Genomic DNA, 24,604 nt, shown 5'->3' on the forward strand with positions numbered 1-24,604 from the left:
CCCGGAAGCACACCATGAGGCCAACCAGTCTATGATTTCAGCAGTTCCACAAACCGCCGAAAACAACCTATCAGGTCCCCCTGGGGAAATTCACCACCCTTGCCCGGAATACCAAAGATGTCGTAGCACTCCCTTGCTATTGAAGGCCAATCAAAGAGCAGGTGTTCGGCAGTTTCATCCTGCTCATCACACATTCTACAGAGCGGATCCTCCTGTATGTGGACGAGGCAGGTTGTACATAAGGACGAGACATACATGAATATGAGACAAGAGGCAGAGATAACTACCGTTCGGGGATGCACAGAACGGTGGTTTATGAACGTTTGCCCTCGCAGGCAGGTGTTCATTTTACAAACAGATTGCCGAACAAAATTTTAAATGCCTCAACGCCCAAGGTGTTAAAAACTCGTACCAAACTCTGCCTGGCGTCAAACACTTTCTACAGTGTTGATGAGTTTTAGGCATTCTACTGGGAAGACCACGCGATGAGGAAACTGACTCCAATGCCGAAAGTGGGCGTAATTGGCATGGAATGAATGGGGAGTGAATGTTTGAATGTTGTAAGTTTAAATATGGACTTGATGTGGGATGAACAGGGTTGCTACAGGAGTCCAATAATGAAATTCCCTGACTTTTCCCTGATTTCCAGACCAAATTTTTCATTTTTCCCTGACTTTTTTCGACGCAATCCCCAGGGTTTTTGGCAATTAACGGGTGGAAAAAAGCGCTGTTGAGGCTAACAGGGTGGCAAATATAACAAAGCAAAAAATAAAGTGAACACAGTTTAATACGTACAAAAAGATTGACTTAAATGATCTTTTACAACTCAGAAGTAAAATATGTGCCACGTCGTCTGCAGGCTTGGACTCGGCGCAGCGGCAGTAAGTTTATTTGTGTAAAGGGATTTTATATTTTTCCCTGACCAACGTCGAAATTCCCTGACTTTACCCTGACTTGAGACCGGATTCCCTGACTTTTCCCTGATTTCCAGTCCTGTTTTTTTCCCTGACTTCCCTGATTTCCCTGACCTGTAGCATCCCTGATGAATGAAAAAAATTAGATATGAAAATTGATGTTTATTATGCAATGTAATATTGTCAACTGCAATTAAACGATTTTATTTTATTTGAAGGATGCCGACTCTGTGAAGATGCTTCCTCAGGTGACCATGCCCCGTGATGAGACCAATAACACGAGAATACATTGATCTATTTAGTGAGAGAAGGTCAGACGCCACACTGGAGGAAGGCGCTCTCTGTCGTTGGTAAGTATGTGGTGCTTTTTTTAACTAAATTTGTAAGGGTGGTTTCACATAATGTTTAGTTCGAATTCATTCCTCTTGACAATTAGCACATCTTGTGTCTTTTAAACTAAATGGGTCCATAACCACTTAGGAATCCTGCAGGGACGGGATTCTTGTGTGGGCGTTTTCGCGCGGTTTCACCCAAACTGACCGGCATCTGTGGTCGCTGCTGTTCGCGGAAGGTCGGGCGAGGGTTCAACATTATCTGAGTATCACGAGTCCAAGAGCTTCCTTCAGATTACTGTGGCTTATCAATCAGGCACTTCCGGTACGAGCGGCAGCAGACATCCGGTAAGACGGCCGGACCTCGGGCCCGTGCAGTGACCGCGTCAAGCGAGTTGTGATTCTGGTCACGAGGTCGTGTGCGCGTGCACCGGCCAATCTGGAGGGTAAACATCGCGCCAGCTAGGGTAAGTGTCAGAGAAATTGAACCCCCCTCTTCACAACTCCTGCTTACCTCGTCTCCTACCTTAATCTGTTCCTTGTTGAAAACTTCATGGCCACTGTGAGGGGACAGGTACACATTGCGCCAACTACGGTAAGTGTCAGAGAAATTGAACCCCCCCTCTTCACAACTCCTGCGTACCTCGTCTCCTACCTTAACCTGTTCCTTGTTGAAAACTTCACGGCCACTGTGAGGGGGGAGGTACACATCGCGCCAACTAGGGTGTATGTGAGAGGAATTAGGGGGATGAGGTACACATAGCGCCAACTCATTCATTTCATTCATTTCCATTTTCATTTATTTATCTCATTTACATATAATACAAATATAGTGATAATAATATACACGGGAAGGTACCCACATGGGCAAAAGCCTGTGTGTGAGAACCGAAACTAGGATGTATGTGAGAAAAAGTAGGGGGGGGAGGTACACATCGCGCCAACTAGGGTGTATGTGAGAGAATTCAGGGGGATGAGGTACACATAACGCCAACTAGGGTGTATGTGAGAGAAGTTGGAGGGGAAGGTACATATCGCGCCAACTAGGGTGTATGTGAGAGAATTTAGGAGGATGATATACACATAGCGCCAGCTAGTGTGTATGTGAGACAATTTAGGGGAATTAGGTGCACATCGCGCCAACTAGTGTGTATGTGAGACAATTTAGGGAATTAGGTGCACATCGCGCCAACTAGGGTGTATGTGAGAGAATTTAGGAGGATGATATACACATAGCGCCAGCTAGTGTGTATGTGAGACAATTTAGGGGAATTAGGTGCACATCGCGCCAACTAGTGTGTATGTGAGAGAAGTTGGGGGAGGGGGGGAAGGTACACATCGCGCCAACTAGTGTGTATGTGAGAGAAGTTGTGGGAGGGGGGAAGGTACACATCGCGCCAACTAGGATATGTGAGAGCAATTAAACCCCCTTCACAACTACTGCTACCTCCTCTGTCGTGTATACATCTGTGTGAAGAATGTGGAGAAGTAAACATTATGCCAATTAGAAGGCGCGTAAGAGCACTTTAGTTAATCTGTTCGTTGTTGAAAACGTCATGGCCACTGTGAGGGGGTACACATCGCGCCAACCAGGGTGTATATGAATACAAGTAATCTCCCTTCATTAACGATATATTCAGTAGGAGCCACACCCCAACGTTAGTAGACAAAGAAACTCTCTGAAAAGAGTTTTCTTTTAATAAAACTGAAGAACTAAAGAAAATTGTACTCTAGACACGATATAATTATCATCACTCTACTTTGACAAGATTTTAAGATAGAGATAGTTACATCTATTCCCCACGGCGCCATCGGTCGTTTTGTAATACCTGGATATTTCAGAAATCGTAATTTAGACTAATAAAATGAAAACATTATTTATTTTCCAATTAATATTTACATAATTATAATTTTTAATTAAAATGACTAGCTTCGTATGGCTAGTCATTTTAAAACCATTTGGTTAGAAATTTAAAACGTTTTAAAACCATAGCATCATTTTTAATTATCTTTTAGCATCTGGCAGAAAACTGAAAAGAAAAATATCGCCATCAGCGTAACTTAAATACTTAATAATTCAACATATAATAAAGAAGGATATAATGTGAAAAACATATACATCCATCAAACATAGAATAGCCTACTATAATACTATAAATATTATTTACAAGGTTAGTAAAAATCACTAACCGCATACATACAATAAATTAAGTTTAAAATCCAATATTTCATGAAACGATATGGCAGATGCTATAATATTAACCAAGCATATCATGCCAATCATATTATTTACAATAAATTGACTATGCGATTTGTTCAAAGACATTATTTATAAAAAATTAGATGTTATTACAAATGTATTTATTTAATCAAAAGCCTTTAATATTTTCTGCGCATTACCGATATCAAATACAAATTACTGTTTACTTTTTTATTTTAGTGTTGAGATAGTTATTATAATTCCACAGTGCTTAACAACAAGAAATAAACTCGTCACCACCCAAGAGTGGGATTAATTTCGTTTACTAAAACGTGTACAAAATGTGTTTGTTAGAGACATAAACTAGTTTGGCAGTTATCAAAGATGGAATTTCAACTAAAGTTTTTCTATAAGACTATACAAAATAAATATTCTAGTCAGTTTTGCATGCCGACAATAAATTGTATACTACGAATTTTAAGCTCAAGTAGACGGATGGTACATAAACAACACATATGTTGGGCCAAAACTTGTATACTAATATATTTAAATAAGTTTCGAAGTTTTCGTACATATTTTTACACACACAATATTAAGAAAAGAAAGCTTGACCGAGGATTGGGCCTCTTACCAAACTCATCTAAAAAAGCTACAGCCCAGCATCTCTAGTTTGCTATTAAGCGTAACAAAACTTAGTCCCCAAGAATGTAAATCCATCTCCTCCATGCCAGACTGTCGAGCTACTATAGACACGCCAGTAATGCGGAACAAATTGTGTCACTTGCCACCTGTAGTTCCGCGCTTACTCCATAGATGGCGCTGACGATCAACTCCCAGCACATATTTCCTCTCCGTCTCTCCCCACGATCCTATTTGCACGTCGCGATCTCCTGACTGCAAATTCTCCCCTCTATTTCCTCTTAAGAGGAACTTAACCTGTCAGCGGATCAAGGCGGGAATTTCAATTACATCAAATCAAGCAATAATTGGCAAAATTTTGGTGCTCAGTTTTCCAAATTCCGTTTTTGGCCTTGCATCATCATAGAATTCATTCTGTTTATGAAGAAACGAAGTTTCATAGACAATTTCAAGTCTACTGATGAAATCTTTCTCGAGATATCTTGCCTGATGATACATTCACATGTTGTTCACCAAATTGGGTTTAACATCAGTGTTTACATAATAAAACTCTACACACCAAGTAAGTCACTATAAAATGACATTGTACCTGTTTGGGATATTTAGGCTACATGTGTGAATATATCACATGTTTCTATTCATAATGAGTGCACTGGGTTTGTATAAACTATTTTTTATTCTGATATTTTCTCGTTTCCATCATGGGTACTCTTAAGACCAATATAAAATATTCGCTAACGCTCAGCCAAATCCTATGGAGTGACATCCACTTCGAACTTAATGCTCCTCATATTGAAGTCTATAGGTCAGTATGATATCGAAATATCGTGAGGACGGACAAACAGAGACATGACATTTTTCCAGTCTCTCGCGCTATAAGCTTCGCTAACGCTCAGCTAATAACCAACCGTTAGAGGTCCCAGAACTCAAGTTTTAAGGCATTTTGGGATCTCTTGTAACGATTTGTCTGATCCAAACAAGAGCACAGTTGTCAAATCTCTTCCTCTGCTCTCTTCAGTCACTTTCAATAAACTTAACCTCTCTGGTCTTTCGCCTTCTCTAGTGCAAGTAGTAGGTGTTGTTCAATTTGTGTCAGTTCTGTTTGTGCATTGACACGGAGTGTGCTTATTTTAACCACTCTTGAACTCCAGGTACAGAAATATAATTGAGTTTTTTACGTCCAAATTATCCTGTCGGTAACTTTGAATTTAGCGAATTCTCGCAGTACATCGATTACATTTTTACATTACTGCATGCCTAACATAACGCTTTAATTTTTCCGACACCTGAAGAAGAGGTTAGATTTCAATACTCGAAACGTTGTGTTCTATTCTTGTAACCTATAAAAAGGGCAAATGGCTGAAAACCGGTTATTCTTTCACACCAGTCTGTTTCCAAACATGTCCTAAATACGTTCATTCTTTAAAATAAAAGTTAAACTTTGATAAATAAACACAGAGGCGAGAATAAGAATGCTGTGTGCGACTGTACAAGCTCCCTACGCCTGTAGCCCTGCTTATATTCCCGAGTCGTTTAAAATGACAACTCTACAATGTACAAAACGGTGAAGACCACTGAAAATCCAGCTTGGATTTGATCAACCCTCAATGACGGAGTACCAATCACAAGTTGTAATAAATTAGGACACACCAGTTTACGGTACAGAATCGTGCTGTTTTCAACGACCTCGTTGTCGCTTTTCGCGAGTGGTCAGAAACGACGACGCACGGGAGAATAGAATCTGAAATGTAAAAAGAACAAAGCCAGTAACGAGGACACAATGCAGACTTGAATGACAAACATAGGCTGTGGACTACAATAGGCGCATACACTGTACACTGCATGTGTGTGTACTTGTACTGGCACGGTGTTGAGCCTGTAGTCCCATTGCTATCACAGCTAAACCGAGACCAGGCATTTAAGGGTGTCCGGACTGAGCGCCCAAGTCAAATTTTGTCCACGGGGAGCGCTTTCATCAGCCCTTCGCCTTCACCGGACGCTCAGTCCAGCCATCCACTTTTTGAAGCGGACGAACAAATACAGTTGGGAGCTTATAGTGTATCCGTCGCCTCTAGAGCCGCAGAGGATTATAAAGCGACTCTTTCACCCGAACGCGCACACACCGACACACGCGCAGCCCGGCCTACCTGCCGTCCCTGTGCTGGTGACACATAGTAGGCCTTAGTCTGCAAAAACTATTTATCGTAATCAATTGTATGTTAGGTTAATATTTTTGTAATTTTTGAAATCTACATTTTCATAAAAATTGACTCCGAACAAAAAAACTACTAGGGACATTTCTGACATATCTTAGAAATAAAGGTGCCAACGATCAACTGGACTTTGTAATATCAGTTACTTACATGTTATTTTAATAAACACTTGTTAATAAAGCAAATAAATAATATATATTACAAAACGATAACAAGATTAGCGTATTTGTGAAGAATGTTTAATCCACCTGTTTAATATTTAACATTCATGAGCAAATTTAAAAAATGTATTATAATCGTTATGTATCATTAACAATATGGTAATATCGATATCGTTTTGTAATATACAATAGTTATTTGCTTTATTAACACGATTTTCTTAAATGTCTAAGTAACTGATATTAGAAAGTTTAATTGATCATTGAACCCTTTATTTTTGAGTTGCGTCAGTCAAGAATGTCGTAGGCATTTCGAGTTTGGATTCTATTTACATTAAATAAAATGCAGAATTAAAATTACAACCATATTAACCTCAAATAAAAATAACAGTTTTTTCGCCTGGCGCCTAGTATGTGAGTCATCGAACAAAAGTGAGGGCAGGTAGGCCGATCTGCGCGTGTGACGGTGTGCGCGTCGGGGCGCGAGGGTCGCTTAATCCTCTGGGGCTCTTAAGGCTCCTTACAAATCATAGTCAGGGAATTGTATTCGAGTCACTTTTGACAGATCACATACTATCTACAGTTTCCGACCATAAAAGTACTTGAGGTAGTAATACACAATCTCCAGGACGATACTTCCGGTGTTGTGTAGTAAACTATTTATCATTTAATAACTGAGGTTGTTTTATTGAACCGTTAAAAATTTATTGGTGGGGTTAAAGATAACTCAAACATTTAATTTTTACGTCAAATTCAATGGTTCTCCCAAAATTCCAATGCAAACATGTTCGTTTTATGCTCAGCCAAATCCCTTGGAGTGGCCCGCATTTTATTCGAAACCAAAATCGCATACACAGTACAGAGATAAAACTTTATGCACAATTCAAAGTCTATAGGTGAATTGGTTTTCAAGCTATCGTGTGGACAAACAAATGAAATTATTCTAACCACTCGAATGCTAACTGCTAACACTCGGCCAACTCGGTTACTGTAAAGTCGGCTCAATTATTTATAATAAAAACTGTCAAATACCCACTTTAAGAAAAGCATCAATGATAATACTGAAAAATAACAACTATGGATGTGGGAACAGAGGGTGCTTCCTACTTTCATAGCTCAAATAGGACAAATAATAGTAATTAAATATGTGCGGAAGATAAAAAAAAAAAATACTAGATGAAGTTTATGAATCTGCCTTTAAATAATCAAAATTTATTATTCATTTATAAGGAACTTTTTCTGAACTTCCAAGTTAGAGGGGGGTTAAGCCAATTTAATTTAATTCCCTAATCTTTTAACCTAATTACTAAGTCTCAATGCTAATTTCTGTTAATTTAAAAATAACTTTCTAGTGTTAACTCTGAAAAATGAGTTTTCATACACTTCCCAAGGTTCAACATAGACAAGAATTAGAATTTGTAATACCCGGATATTTCTGCACAATGGGTGTTTGCCCTGTTTACGGGGGGTAGGTACGGCCCTGTAAAGTACTCACCGAGGCGGGATACGGCTGAGTGTAGGGCACAGCGTTGCCGGTGGTGTACCGGATCTGTGTGGCGGCAGGGGGGGTGCCGGTGTAGGCGGGCTGGGGCCCCCAGCTGACCCCCGCGGCTCGGTAGGGGTTGCCGCCCGTGCGGGGCCCTCCCTTCATCGCCGGGTAGGGGGAGGCGGGGGCGCGTGGCCCGTTGGTCCCCTGGAACACACAAACACCAACCATGAGTAGCCTATTTATACTACCACCAGATATTATTACTAATTAGATGGCAGCTTGGATCTGACATACACGATTCTAAAGGATTACTGCAAGCAAGAGCTATACCAAAATGTTTGGACCAGGGCAGGGTGGACTGAAGTTCGTCCCTTGAACCCTCCGCTCTTCCTTGGCACCCGCTTGAACATTCCCAAGTCCAGCTTATATAAAATTCTCAATGGTTTCCAGATACGATGCAGTAACGCTACAAGTGATAAAATGTTTATTGTTCAAACACGTCACAAACATGTCGCTTGGTAGTAATTGTATCAACAGCTGGGTTAAGGCCACAAAGTAAAACTCATAGCTGCGAATAGGAAAGATATCACTTGGTAGTGCATTTATTAACAGCCAAGGTAAGGCTCAGAATCTCATACCTACGAATAGAAAATTATCACTGGGTAGTTATCGTATTAACGAGGCCAAAAAGATAAATATAATAGCTGCGAATAGTCAACATGTCGCTTGGTAGTGAATGTATTAATAGCGAAGAGAAGGCTAAGGTTCGCTCCCATAGCTGCGAATAGGAAATATATCACTTGGTAGTGCATTGTATTAACAGCCAAGCTAAGGCCACAAAGTAAAACTCATAGCTGCGAATAGGAAAGATATCACAGTGCATTTATTAACAGCCAAGGTAAGGCTCAGAATCTCATACCTACGAATAGAAAATTATCACTGGGTAGTTATCGTATTAACGAGGCCAAAAAGATAAATATAATAGCTGCGAATAGTCAACATGTCGCTTGGTAGTGAATGTATTAATAGCGAAGAGAAGGCCACAAAGTAAAATCTCATAGCTGCGAATAGGAAAGATATCACTTGGTAGTGCATTTATTCAACAGCCAAGGAAAGGCTAAGATTCACTCTCATTGCTGCGAATAGTAAACATATCGCTTAGCAATGAATCTCGTAATAACAGCCAAGCTAAGGCTAAGGTTAGATTTCATAACTGCTAATTGTAAATATATCACTTGGTAGTGATTGTATTAACAGCCAAGCTAAGGCCACAAAGTAAAATCTCATAGCTGCAAATAGGAAATATATCACTTGGTAGTGCATGTATTAACAGCTAGGCAAAGGAAAGGCTAAGATTCACTCTCATAGCTGCGAATAGGTAAACATATCGCTTAGCAATGAATCTCGTATTAACAGCCAAGCTAAGGCTCAGGTTAGATTTCATAACTGCTAATAGAAATATATCACTTGGTAGTGATCGTATTAACAGCCAAGCTAAGGCCACAAAGTAAAATCTCATAGCTGCAAATAGGAAATATATCACTTAGTAGTGCATGTATCAACAGCTAGGCAAAGGAAAGGCTAAGATTCACTCTCATTGCTGCGAATAGTAAACATATCGCTTAGCAATGAATCTCGTAATAACAGCCAAGCTAAGGCTAAGGGCTAATTGTAAATATATCACAGATTGTATTAACAGCCAAGCTAAGGCCACAAAGTAAAATCTCATAGCTGCAAATAGGAAATATATCACTTAGTAGTGCATGTATCAACAGCTAGGCAAAGGAAAGGCTAAGATTCACTCTCATTGCTGCGAATAGTAAACATATCGCTTAGCAATGAATCTCGTAATAACAGCCAAGCTAAGGCTAAGGTTAGATTTCATAACTTGTAATTGTAAATATAGCGCTTGGTAGTGTATTAACAGGCAAAAAATGTATTTTATCTCAGAAGAATTATGTGTACACTTGTGTGTTTTTTCGTTCAGTTAAAAAAAACAACATATGCGTGGATTTTACCGATGAAAACCGGTTGGATAATTAAACTGACGTGAAACCCAACATCGGTGTTGTCGCCGTCGCGGGCTCCCTACAAGACAGTATACAACGTCCGATAACACCGTAATCAAGGTCAATGAGAGTCAACAAGGTCAAAGGTCAATGGTGACTTCAGTCGCGTTGTTCCTTACTCGGCGCGATCGGCCTCCCAGACCAGTGAGTGTGATCGGATCGCACTCGATGTGGGATATCGATACAACATACCGAATCAGAGGATGAAGTATCGAAACAGTTTATCGCATAGTATTTTCATAAAATCGATGGTTCGGTTGGTAATTTTGCGATCCTGTTCAATTATGTAAAACACTGGGTATGTTGCGGCGCGCCTCTTTTTATTAGGAGACACCCAGGGGAGACAGTGCCTGGCTTTCAACCAACTGTTTATATGAACAGAAAATGAACAAGACAAGAAACTTGGTAAGTTTTTTTACACTCAATGACCATTGAATGATAAAAATTGAGGAAAAGTTACACTTTCGCTAGGGAACCAAATTCAATAACTAATAAGTTACGTACCTACTGTATATCGTCGATTTATAGCTTTTAAAAGTCTGTCACTGTCACATAACATGATGGAACATCTTTAATTAAGGTTATTACAATTTTATTTGTTTTTACACTTTTGATATCGGACGATAACTTCCTGTTGTATTTTGTTGCATGATGCTACCAAGTGATAAAACATAGTAACATTCTATGATACATGGACCAAAACGTCGAACCACATATATAATAATGCATTAAATTAGAAATTACACAACTCTCCAAACAGTCCAAAAACGAGAACACATTTGTATGGCCAAAATCTAGTTTTATTACTTCCCTGCCAGGAAGGATGCCAAATTTCTAAAAAAACACCTTAGGAGTTTCGCCTTAGAAAGTAAGTGTTTTGAAGAGACCTATCTCGATTACGCCTGCTTTTTACACGTATGCTTTGTAGAAGAAGACGTCCTTGACCTAAAACGTTGTAGAGTCACTCATACTTCATTGGCATACGTGACTCGACTCACGACATCGATACGATGATCGAAATCGTATCATGGTCGGTTGTTTGTATCGATATCCGAGCACACCACCGAATGACACCGCCTGTACGAGTGATTCGCAATGAAAGAACCCGACTGTGCCAATTAAGCATTAATGACTCTAATTGATTCAGTTATATCGTGCAGTATATTACAACCCAGTCCAAGCGCCATACCAATACAGACGGGTTCGTTCCAGAGGCACCGTCACTAAAATGTATAAAGCAATACACTTGACTTTAAAAGCTGATGAGACTTTGGCCTTGGGTTATTTATCACCACGTATAAATGCAAAGCCACGTTACCATCTGCGAAACTACTGGTAGTCACAATCGGTTCTTCTCCTGGATCAAAAGTACCAAGTTTAAAATTAACCACGAACAATGGAGCTACAATTTAGCTTCTTTATTTCCGTTTTTAGACACATAAAGCAAATAACGTACCAACAAGAACTTCCAGTTTTTATATCAAACAATAACAAAGAAAAATGGATCCGGTTTTGGACGCTTTTCAACCGAACTGCAACATTGAAAAACCACAACAACGAGAACTTTTTTTTCGAGTAAGATCAAGTTTTATACAAGATAGGTGCACTGTTATTGAGTATGTTATTTAAAAATTACTAAAAAGTTATTAAATTGCCATCTTACCCTGTAGTCTTAACGGGTATTCTAAACAATATGGGAAATGGTCAGGTAAGCTATTAAACCACCGTGGGCGTGTAATTTTGTAAACCACTATTTCATATGTTTAATTTTAACACAGATTATATTAATCAGGTTTTGTTAATTATCCGCGGCCGACGTCTATTCTTCAAAACGCACAAACCTAGAGCCTAGTACGGCGGTAGTGCTTCGGAAGTTGTTTTAAAAACACAAATAAAGGCAACTATTCTGTTTTAGGAACAGTTATTTCGTAACGTAAGGTTAGTAAATACTCTGTTCTCGTGATTAGGTTAATAGTCAACATGTGCACGACAGCAAGATATGATTCACGAATATGATTCATACTGCACTTCAAGTATTGAGAAGAGCATTCTGCTCTGCGTCCACAGTTTAACGACTAGGTAAGAAAGGCTACTAAAATAACGTCTTGAAGCTAGCCAGCAAAGAGAAGGTACGAAATATTTTCCGTTATGTTACCCCAATAACTCTCCCTTACAGGCACAATATTTGAAACAGATGATTAAAAAGTGTGGAAACATCGCTTCGATAACCTTCCATTTAGACACCACCCAACGATCGATCTCCGTTAGGATATATTCAGTTGTTGCAGTATAGTAAGCGGCCACCACCACAATCTAATCAGGGTACAAGATGATCCACTAGAAATTCTAATTATAGGTCATTAAAATTGTCACCTCTTATTAATGCATTTAATAACTTTAATGTGTGACTCAGATCTTGTCAACATTGCTTTCTGTACAAACGACAACTACAGTTTTTCTAACCCTTAAACTGGCCTCCCATTGGTGCCTGATACCAACTTTAATGTGTGACTCAGATCTTGTCAACATTGCTTTCTGTACAAACGACGATACAGTTTTTCTGACCCTTAAACTAGCCTCCCATTGGTGCCTGACACCAACTTTAATGTGCGACTCAGATCTTGTCAACATTGCTTTCTGTACAAACGACAACTACAGTTTTTCTGACCCTTGAACTGGCCTCCCATTGGTGCCTGACACCAACTTTAATGTGTGACTCAGATCTTGTCAACATTGCTTTCTGTACAAACGACGACTACAGTTTTTCTGACCCTTGAACTGGCCTCCCAATGGTCCCTGACACCAACTTTAATGTGTGACTCAGATCTTGTCAACATTGCTTTCTGTACAAACGACAACTACAGTTTTTCTGACCCTTAAACTAGCCTCCCATTGGTGCCTGACACCAACTTTAATGTGCGACTCAGATCTTGTCAACATTGCTTTCTGTACAAACGACAACTACAGTTTTTCTGACCCTTGAACTGGCCTCCCATTGGTGCCTGACACCAACTTTAATGTGCGACTCAGATCTTGTCAACATTGCTTTCTGTACAAACGACGACTACAGTTTTTCTGACCCTTGAACTGGCCTCCCAATGGTGCCTGACACCAACTTTAATGTGTGACTCAGATCTTGTCAACATTGCTTTCTGTACAAACGACGACTACAGTTTTTCTGACCCTTAAACTAGCCTCCCATTGGTGCCTGACACCAACTTTAATGTGCGACTCAGATCTTGTCAACATTGCTTTCTGTACAAACGACAACTACAGTTTTTCTGACCCTTGAACTGGCCTCCCATTGGTGCCTGACACCAACTTTAATGTGTGACTCAGATCTTGTCAACATTGATTTCTGTACAAACGACGACTACAGTTTTTCTGACCCTTGAACTGGCCTCCCAATGGTCCCTGACACCAACTTTAATGTGTGACTCAGATCTTGTCAACATTGCTTTCTGTACAAACGACAACTACAGTTTTTCTGACCCTTAAACTGGCCTCCCATTGGTGCCTGACACCAACTTTAATGTGTGACTCAGATCTTGTCAACATTGGTTTCTGTACAAACGACAACTACAGTTTTTCTGACCCTTAAACTGGCCTCCCATTGGTGCCTGACACCAACTTTAATGTGTGACTCAGATCTTGTCAACATTGCTTTCTGTACAAACGACAACTACAGTTTTTCTGACCCTTAAACTGGCCTCCCATTGGTGCCTGACACCAACTTTAATGTGTGACTAAGATCTTGTCAACATTGCTTTCTGTACAAACGACAACTACAGTTTTTCTGATCCTTAAACTAGCCTTCCATTGGTGCCTGACACCAACTTTAATGTGTGACTAAGATCTTGTCAACATTGCTTTCTGTACAAACGACAACTACAGTTTTTCTGACCCTTAAACTAGCCTTCCATTGGTGCCTGACACCAACTTTAATGTGCGACTCAGATCTTGTCAACATTGCTTTCTGTACAAACGACAACTACAGTTTTTCTGACCCTTAAACTGGCCTCCCATTGGTGCCTGACACCAACTTTAATGTGTGACTCAGATCTTGTCAACATTGCTTTCTGTACAAACGACAACTACAGTTTTTCTGACCCTTAAACTGGCCTCCCATTGGTGCCTGACACCAACTTTAATGTGTGACTAAGATCTTGTCAACATTGCTTTCTGTACAAATGACAACTACAGTTTTTCTGACCCTTAAACTGGCCTCCCATTGGTGCCTGACACCAACTTTAATGTGTGACTAAGATCTTGTCAACATTGCTTTCTGTACAAACGACAACTACAGTTTTTCTGACCCTTAAACTGGCCTCCCATTGGTGCCTGACACCAACTTTAATGTGTGACTAAGATCTTGTCAACATTGCTTTCTGTACAAACGACAACTACAGTTTTTCTGACCCTTAAACTAGCCTTCCATTGGTGCCTGACACCAACTTTAATGTGCGACTCAGATCTTGTCAACATTGCTTTCTGTACAAACGACAACTACAGTTTTTCTGACCCTTAAACTGGCCTCCCATTGGTGCCTGACACCAACTTTAATGTGTGACTCAGATCTTGTCAACATTGCTTTCTGTACAAACGACAACTACAGTTTTTCTGACCCTTAAACTGGCCTCCCATTGGTGCCTGACACCAACTTTAATGTGTGACTAAGATCTTGTCAACATTGCTTTCTGTACAAATGACAACTACAGTTATTCTGACCCTTAAACTGGCCTCCTATTGGTGCCTGACACCAACTTTAATGAGTGACTCAGATCTTGTCAACATTGCTTTCTCTACAAACACAAACTACAGGTATTCTGACCCTTGAACTGGCCTCTCATTGGTGCTCGACATGTTGAAAATATATGAGTCACTCATTTAAATAGGTGTCGAGCACCAATGGGAATCCAGTTGAAGGGTATGAATAAATGTAGTTGTAAGCATAGGGGTGTATCATTGGTTGGGTGTTGGGCTGCACTGAGCTTGTTGCTCTTGTCGATATACTTACTTATATATTTAAAAAAAAATACAATTAAAAGAATCTAAATGTATTCGTACCAAGGGCACTGAAAAGACAAATATCTTGTTAGGGAATAAAGCTAACTTTGGAACTATAAAGATGTTAGGTCCCTCTCTCTTACCATCTATCTCTATGCCTCCACATACAAGAGTTATTGCTGAGTTACCGCAGCCGGGCCTCTCATGTGCCCGTGTCAATATTCATGAAGACGACTCCATCAATAGACTCCACGATGTTTTGTTCAGTTACGACAGCTTTTTATCATAAATACCCCCTTTTACCATAAACCTGGCCACTTTAATGTTTCGGAACTATCTACAGCGACTGTCCTGCTGAGAAAACAAGGCCTTTGGATTGCAGCTGGTCGACCGAAAGGTTCTGAGAAATCTTTAGTTGTGATTTCCACAAAACGAAAAGAGGCGGAGACTTTTGTCCCAAACTTCTATTACGCCGAACTTACACTTCGTGCTTCGAGCAAATGCATGTATAAAATACATAATCATGATATGATCTAATATTTAAGGCACGATTTCCTTGTTCTGCACATCTCTCTAATACTATAAATAATTAATGACCTGCTTGATCCTCTCGTCTAGGCTACTCAATGAGGTTTAGTGGGTAGAACGCAACGATGAACCATCCACGATCCTCCATCATGCATGACTCTATCGACCGCAGAGTTCCATATGTTTGGATCACTGCCCCCTCGCCGCCATCTCCAATAGAACCTTTCCAATTGCTGTCCTCCAGAATGTCCATAATTTACAGGGCAGTATTAATAATTAATGAGGGCGATAAACTATCACGTCCAGAATCCTATACTATCGCTGGACCCACCCGACACGGTCTGGATAGTCGTCCTGACGCTGCAGCGAGATATGGTTGATGACGTCTACCCACTTCCTCCCAAAAGTTACATACGTCACCGCCCAATGCTCTCTGACGAAGTGTTCCAGCGAAAGTCCCCAGAGCCGGGAACCTCCCGGGAGGAACAGAACTCCGCGACCGTGGGACCATAAGCCACGAGGTAATGAGCTCAAGCAGAAATCAAAAGGCCAATCGAGATTCGAGAGGTGGCAGCGCCGACCGTGCCAGCGTGGTGGGGAATGACTAAGGGGAGGGGAAATAGAGGCTCATGTAGCCAATTAAGACGGCAGTGCCGGGACCGGAAACCGAGACAGACAGCGTGCGATGCTCCCACTTCCGGTCGGTCGGTATAGCGCCTCCGGGGCTCAGACACTGACCGGATCCATTTCAATGGGAATAATTCAATCAAGACTGAGTTAGCTACTGCCTAAATCGTACTTTGCCCTCCATTACCACAACGTACATAGGTACGTTTGGAGAGACAACTTTACGTACGGTAAATATCCAATACAAAAGATTCTGTCTAGGATATTAGACCTCAAATTTTCCAACAGCAAAATACGATAAAGGATTGTTGAATTCTATAAAGCTTTCATGCCATCTTCACGTGCCTCTCGACATACTTTCAAATTTCCTTGTGGATGCTCTCAGCTGACAAGTGGCACAATGCCCCCTCCCCCCAGGCCAACCTCACGGTACGGCACTGGTACAGAGACCGCTGGTGACCTTGCCCAAGGCCATTCACCTCGCTAGGTCGCGGCCGCACATTCTTCCACAGCAGGCCCGCTTTTCCCAGCTTTCCCGCAGACTATCCCCCCTCCCACCCCACCGACACTTCACCACCGGGTCTGGCTGTCGGCCGGAGAGACTCGGCAAATGTCAAAAATGAAAACCACACAGTACTGATTGCGAATTCCACTTCCAAAATAACCCGTATGAAACGCTTCTAGTGTCGACTATTCCCAGAAAAGGGAGCCCAAAACTAGTTGTAAAGTGATCAGGGCCATGTATACTGTTCAGAATTCCACACATTGGTGTTACAAATGGCTACATCAAAAATATATATTAAATTGAATCCACGTAGGCGAAAAAGAAAACCACACCTTACTGATTGCGAATTCCACTTCCAAAATAACCCGTACGAAACGCTTCTAGTGTCGACTATTCCCAGAAAAGGGAGCCCAAAACTAGTTGTAAAGTGATCAGGGCCATGTATACTGTTCAGAATTCCACACATTGGTGTTACAAATGGCTACATCAACAATATATATGAAATTGAATCCACGTAGGCGAAAAAGAAAACCACACCTTACTGATTGCGAATTCCACTTCCAAAATAACCCGTCTGAAACGCTTCTAACGTCCACTATTCCCAGAAATGGGAACCCAAAACTAGTTGTAAAGTGATCAGGGCCATGTATACTGTTCAGAATTCCACACATTGGGGGGCAAATGGTTACATCAACATTATACATGGAATTGAATCCACGTAAGCTAACTGAAGGCTGCAGACGATATGGACTCCTAAATTTATGCAAGACCAGACCGTGTTTTAAACTCTAGTCTAAACTTTGCTGAAAAAATGCACATTCACCAGGAAAGCTATATGACCCATCAACCAGATTGTGGTATCCACAGAATACAGACTAAGATAGGATGTTACTGTTATATAAGACATTGTATGTACCGTGGAGATACCACGAAACTTTTCGCCATAAATCTGGTGATTTTTATCGTTAATAAATGTGTAAACCCAGCCACACCTCAATTGATTAGCGATTAATACTAGTGTTAACTCCTTTTTCTCTTTTGTTTGTAAATGACCTGAGTTATAAAGATGATGACATCGTCGGATCTGACCCACTGATTCGGCTATAGATTGGGCTGAAATCAACAGTATGTCCTTGAATGTCCACTGTACCTTTACCGGTTTAACGAAACTTTCGTTCCTTTTTACGAGAATAGAAGTAGTACAATTAGGAGAAAGCACGACGGCAGGATCCTGATCTTCCACTAAATTGCAACTCGGAGTTCTCCGGTCTCATGAAGACTTTTCCTTCTCTAATCCTTTACACATTTTTGTCCCAATCTACCTTGTCCTGCACAGGTGCAACCGAGCCTACGAAGATACAGCAATCAAGACTCTGGAAGAATCCTGAGTCGGTTGGAGAAGACAAACGAAAGAAGCTTCGACTCTAGCTTTTTCAGATCATCTTACTGAGATAGACCTGTTTTTTTAAAGTTCTGTACGGTTAATAATACGGATAATATAGGTCTGAGTTTCGGAGTATACATTTTGTAAGAGACATCAGTTCGTTAGCGTTAGCTCTGGAAGAATCCTGAGTCAGTTGAAAAAGATACACGAAAGAAGCTTTGACTTCTGGCTTCTTTAGCTCATTTTGCTGAGGTAGACCTGCTTTTTGAAGAGTTCTACATCGTTAAGATTTACCAAGGGACAAGATAGGTCTGAGTTTCGGGGTATACATTTCGTAAGACACATTAGTTTGTTAGCGTATGTTGGTATATGATACGGTGCTTAGATAAAGTGGCATTCCAAAAGTTTTTGTAAAGGATTTAGAGTTCTTAGAAAGAAACTTACTTACGATTTTACGAAGTGTGCGTGAAATGTGTATTGTGACTTATTCTTGCTCTTAACTTGTTTTATAAGTAAGAAATGATCTTTTTCATGTGTTAGATGCCTAGGCCTATGGTATATTTTGGACAAATCCGTGCTTCAAGAATTCCCCACTGGCCAAAAGGATCGGTGAAGTGAAGGATTGAGTTGGAGAAAAGACTCCACGGGGTCTTAACATTTGGGTTTAGAGATAATCACTATAATCAGTTTTCTACGTATAATCTTTATTCATTTATAAATGTGATATCCTTACAAACAATCACGACAATCATTAGTTCTCCAAATGAGGTGTGGAGATGGGTAAGGTAGTATGATGTGATGGGGACGGAGAGTTGCGTCTCCACGCCCTCAGACCCTGATGCTACAAGAAGTGACGTGCTGTCACCAGTGGATTCTATCTTAGTCTGTCTTGACATTGATTTCATATAGCAGACAATACGTTGAAGTGTTCGGATAACAACACAACAAAACTCTGGTTATGGCCAACGGGGTAAAGACATGTTCAGATCAAACATTATACAATTTATTACCTTTACGTATTGTTTAGGCATATGCTTAGTAGTATACGAATTAAGTTTCTAAAGTTTTTTCACGATTAATCCAATGGAGGATTTAGAGGAAGGGAGTCCTTTAGTGGTCATAACCCTCTCAAATATACACAATTTTACGTTCACTTTCGTAAAAAAGTAAATTTTAGACTCTATTACTCACAAAACACGTGTTTTAAGATGTGTTTTTTAGATTTTTTAATGGAGGCCCATTCCATGGGGATTTCTCATACCTCCCAGACTCCATGGTTACGACCCCCTCAAACTTTATGCTGAATCCGCCCCAGGATTGATCTAGAAATATTTCACCAACAATCTAGAAATATTTCACCAACAAATAGTACTCTACTTAGATTGTGATAGTAGTATCTGGAAAAGATTTAGATAGCCTACGCTAAGACAGTAATATGATCGCTGTAAATTTCACAGTTTACTTATCAATATTTTTGTTTTTATTGATAATTTTGCTGACCGCCAAATTTAAATTACCACTAATTTTTACCTTATTAAACGTTTAGAAAATACAGCTAATTATTTTCTTCAAACTTTTACAACCCAGGATTTAGTACATAGCTCTGCTCTAGTGGATCTAAGCCAGCCATAGGCGTTATTCAATAATTTAATAACCAACACGGGATTTACTATGGGACTTTTAAAAGTATCGATTATTGACGAGAAAATACCTTAATAGATTTCGGATGGACGGCAATATTACGTACCAGACACCATTCAAATTTGTCTGGAAAATTAAAAAAAAAAAAAAAAAAAAAAAAAAAAACTAGCGGCACGGAACACCCCGTACAGTTTTAATGTAGAGAAGACGATCTATCTACTCGGCTCCACACAGAGTGCCTTGCGACGTCCTACGATGCTACTGCTTCATATGACATCTCAGGACCTTCAGCCTTTGACCTTAATTTTCAGTATAGCAGATTTCCGTCACTAGCACAATCTCAGTACATAGAGATGAATTCACTCAGACTGCAAAAAATGTTTGTATTATGCTCTTAGAAGAAGAATCACCCCTTTATACCTATTATTAATGACACGGACAGTAAAAATTTATAAAAACATTGTTGTTTAGCAAAAGTTAAGTTTCCATTGGGAGAAAACAACATTGTAATTGTAACTCAAGAATTTCGATTCAAAATGTTCTCCAAACACTTTACTGTGAATGGCTACCTAGCACCCCACCCAAATCATAACAATAGTGTTTTTTTTACCTCCCATGCACCACCACGACTACATACCAAAACAGGATTAGGGTAGGAGGGTCATGTTTCTGCCGTCTACAGCTGGGGGTCGCCAGCAATAAATCACGTCAGTTTAGTCTGTCCACCTCAGCTACTGAACGGTCTGCCTCGTCTATTCCTATCCTCGCTACTGGGCAACTGTCCGGATTTCAGGTCTTATGTCTACGGTAGGAGGGTGGAGGGTGTGGTGTATGTTTCTATCGTCTACAGCTGGGGGTCGCCAGCAATAAATCACGTCAGTTTAGTCTGTCCACCTCAGCTACTGAACGGTCTGCCTCATCATCCCTATCCTCGCTACTGGGCAACTGTCCGGATTTCAGGTCTTATGTCTACGGTAGGAGGGTGGAGGGTGTGGTGTATGTTTCTGCCGTCTACAGCTGGGGGTCGCCAGCAATAAATCACGTCAGTTTAGTCTGTCCACCTCAGCTACTGAACGGTCTGCCTCATCATCCCTATCCTCGCTACTGTGCAACTGTCCTTGTTTCAGGTCTTATGTCTACGGTAGGAGGGTGGAGGGTGTGGTGTATGTTTCTGCCGTCTACAGCTGGGGGTCGCCAGCAATAAATCACGTCAGTTTAGTCTGTCCACCTCAGCTACTGAACGGTCTGCCTCATCCATCCCTATCCTTGCTACTGTGCAACTGTCCTTGTTACAGGTCTTATGTCTACGGTAGGAGGGTGGAGGGTGTGGTGTATGTTTCTGCCGTCTACAGCTGGGGGTCGCCAGCAATAAATCACGTCAGTTTAGTCTGTCCACCTCAGCTACTGAACGGTCTGCCTCATACATCCCTATCCTCGCTACTGGGCAACTGTCCGGATTTCAGGTCTTATGTCTACGGTAGGAGGGTGGAGGGTGTGGTGTATGTTTCTGCCGTCTACAGCTGGGGGTCGCCAGCAATAAATCACGTCAGTTTAGTCTGTCCACCTCAGCTACTGAACGGTCTGCCTCATCCATCCCTATCCTTGCTACTGTGCAACTGTCCTTGTTACAGGTCTTATGTCTACGGTAGGAGGGTGGAGGGTGTGGTGTATGTTTCTGCCGTCTACAGCTGGGGGTCGCCAGCAATAAATCACGTCAGTTTAGTCTGTCCACCTCAGCTACTGAACGGTCTGCCTCATCCATCCCTATCCTTCGCTACTGGGCAACTGTCCTTGTTACAGGTCTTATGTCTACGGTAGGAGGGTGGAGGGTGTGGTGTATGTTTCTGCCGTCTACAGCTGGGGGTCGCCAGCAATAAATCACGTCAGTTTAGTCTGTCCACCTCAGCTACTGAACGGTCTGCCTCATACATCCCTATCCTCCCTACTGGGCAACTGTCCTGGTTACAGGTCTTATGTCTACGGTAGGAGGGTGGAGGGTGTGGTGTATGTTTCTGCCGTCTACAGCTGGGGGTCGCCAGCAATAAATCACGTCAGTTTAGTCTGTACACCTCAGCTACTGAACGGTCTGCCTCATACATCCCTATCCTCCCTACTGGGCAACTGTCCTGGTTACAGGTCTTATGTCTACGGTAGGAGGGTGGAGGGTGTGGTGTATGTTTCTGCCGTCTACAGCTGGGGGTCGCCAGCAATAAATCACGTCAGTTTAGTCTGTCCACCTCAGCTACTGAACGGTCTGCCTCATCCATCCCTATCCTTCGCTACTGGGCAACTGTCCTTGTTACAGGTCTTATGTCTACGGTAGGAGGGTGGAGGGTGTGGTGTATGTTTCTGCCGTCTACAGCTGGGGGTCGCCAGCAATAAATCACGTCAGTTTAGTCTGTCCACCTCAGTTACTGAACGGTCTGCCTCATACATCCCTATCCCCGCTACTGGGCAACTGTCCGGATTTCAGGTCTTATGTCTACGGTAGGAGGGTGGAGGGTGTGGTGTATGTTTCTGCCGTCTACAGCTGGGGGTCGCCAGCAATAAATCACGTCAGTTTAGTCTGTCCACCTCAGCTACTGAACGGTCTGCCTCATCCATCCCTATCCTTCGCTACTGGGCAACTGTCCTGGTTACAGGTCTTATGTCTACGGTAGGAGGGTGGAGGGTGTGGTGTATGTTTCTGCCGTCTACAGCTGGGGGTCGCCAGCAATAAATCACGTCAGTTTAGTCTGTCCACGTCAGCTACTGTACGGTCTGCCTCATACATCCCTATCCTTGCTACTGTGCAACTGTCCGGGTATCAGGTATTATGTGTACGGATGGGGGGGCGGGTGTGTGTGGTGTATGTTTTTGCTGTGGTGGTCTTTGATAAGATATACTCCTGAAAAAGGATAATTCAGCCATCCAAAGCACAAATGTTACTAAGGTAATACTGATTCATTGTTAATGCTAAAGAGGAATGACATTTCAATATAATTAATTATTAAGACATAATGGCGGAAACTTCTCGAATCCTTTATTATTTTATACAACATAATAGGAAATTATATAGATTGTCTATTACTCAATAATATAATATTAAGTAATAACAAGTACCGTATCTCTCACTAAATTTGTAAATTTGCCAAGCGAATTTTGTATGAAGAAAGAAGGACGCGGTAAAGAGAACACCTACAGGACTGGGCGTCTTTTGAATTCTTCCCGCTTTGGGGGAGTTGTTTCATTGGAATTCCTGAACTCTACCTAAAGCACAAAAATTGCAAATTCTTTCATCTCTCAGTTTCCGATTAATCAGCACTTTTATCCTCTGATTATCTCATTTGTCCCGCCAAAAACTAAGCGGACACATAGTTGGAATATCTAATTACTATAGCATACTATAGCTAAAAGCTATGTAAAGTTTTTTTATCTGTTCTAATAAATCAACAACGGGTGAAATGTTTAGGCAACACATACAGTAATCATGTTTGGGATTTTACGCCCTGCCCACTTACGTCCATTATCTCAGTGAGAGCTCGGAACTCGATTGTTGTACTCTGTTAGTTTGTGGTATTTGGGTTGTAAATCAACAACGAATCAAATGTTTAGACAACACATACAGAAAACTGTACTCATGTTTGGGATTCTACGCCCTGCCCACGTCCATTATCTCCACCGGAGCTCGGAACTCGATTGTTGTAGTACTCTGTTAGTTTCTTGTATTTGGGTTGTAAATCAACAACAGTTATACCATTAAAAAAACTTTGAATCGGAAAGAATAAAGAAATATTGTTAATTTTGTTGCTCGTACGAGTGGTTACTCCAAATATGTAAATTGCAATACAAATATAATATATAATAAGCTACATCGTTTTAATTAGACGTGAGTCAACCCAACCCCAAGCAACAATGCACTTAAGTAATTTGTATCCGATATCCAATTTTCGCCATTTAATTTGGTCTTTGACTATTCCATTACGGCTCCTTATTGACCATCCCTTCGGACAAATTGGTGAACTAAATCTAATTTTGTACCCACAATCCAGACATATAATATGCTTCATTTCTCAGGGCCCCTAGTTCATAAATTATTTTTCAGCGTTTTGTGAAGTTTCGCTGACATTTAACTCGTGATTATTCCAAAATGTTGAGTTATTTTTTAACGCCTTCAATTTGACCATAGTCGAAAATGTTAAAACGTGATCCTTATGCCTTAGACGAAGTGTGTCCAAACCGGGTCGGATGCTTAAAATAATTGGAGAACTGTTAGGGGGAGGAGGTGCGGTTAAAAACTAACTGTTATCCCCCAGAAAATTTCCCAGTAAACACACTATTGTTATCAATAACCTACTGTATCACAAGCAAGTCGCTTAGACAGTTCTAAGTCGGCACTGACAGACTTCCCTCGCTCACAACTGCCGAGATATATGAATCCGGGGAAGGATTTAACGCCGGAAGTTAATTAAAACAACCAATTAAGGATTAGCGGTTAATTGAAAGTTCCCGTGAACTCAATTTACATCAAAAATTGAATTGTAATACAAATACCAAACCCGGCAAGATTCCGTTTCTGACTTGTAGCTGAGTGCCCAAGTTTCACCAGTTTCAAATGAAAACACTTTAAATTAATTAAATTAAGTAACAACTCTATACCTTTGTCCTGACCATTTGATCCTATAAGAATCCAACAAATGTTTTTCAACTGACCATAAACATTGTGGATTTCAAATGTGTAAGCCGAAAATTATGAAACAGGCTTTTTGATTAATTTACGTATACGTACTGAAATTTAATTACAACTATTTCAACCCAATTTATACATACGGTAATTATTCAATTAATAATTAATACAAAGATTACTCTCATTGATTTTCGTAATCCGATTCTTTTACTTTATCTGGCTTTGCGGTTAC

The 24,604-nt window shown here is 40.8% G+C and overlaps 1 protein-coding gene across 10 annotated transcripts in view; it reads right to left on the reverse strand.

Moving 5' to 3' along the window:
• LOC124366301 (protein alan shepard) overlaps nucleotides 1-24,604 on the reverse strand; it is a 167,627-nt gene that overhangs the window by 64,423 nt on the left and 78,600 nt on the right. For all 10 annotated transcript variants that reach the window (XM_046822732.1, XM_046822731.1, XM_046822737.1 and 7 more), the window contains one exon: nucleotides 7,952-8,149. In XM_046822732.1, the coding sequence (XP_046678688.1) occupies nucleotides 7,952-8,149 (198 nt within the window). The remainder of the gene's footprint in view (nucleotides 1-7,951; nucleotides 8,150-24,604) is intronic.

Source organism: Homalodisca vitripennis, chromosome 7, assembly GCF_021130785.1.
Source record: "Homalodisca vitripennis isolate AUS2020 chromosome 7, UT_GWSS_2.1, whole genome shotgun sequence".
NCBI classification, from domain to species: domain Eukaryota; kingdom Metazoa; phylum Arthropoda; class Insecta; order Hemiptera; family Cicadellidae; genus Homalodisca; species Homalodisca vitripennis.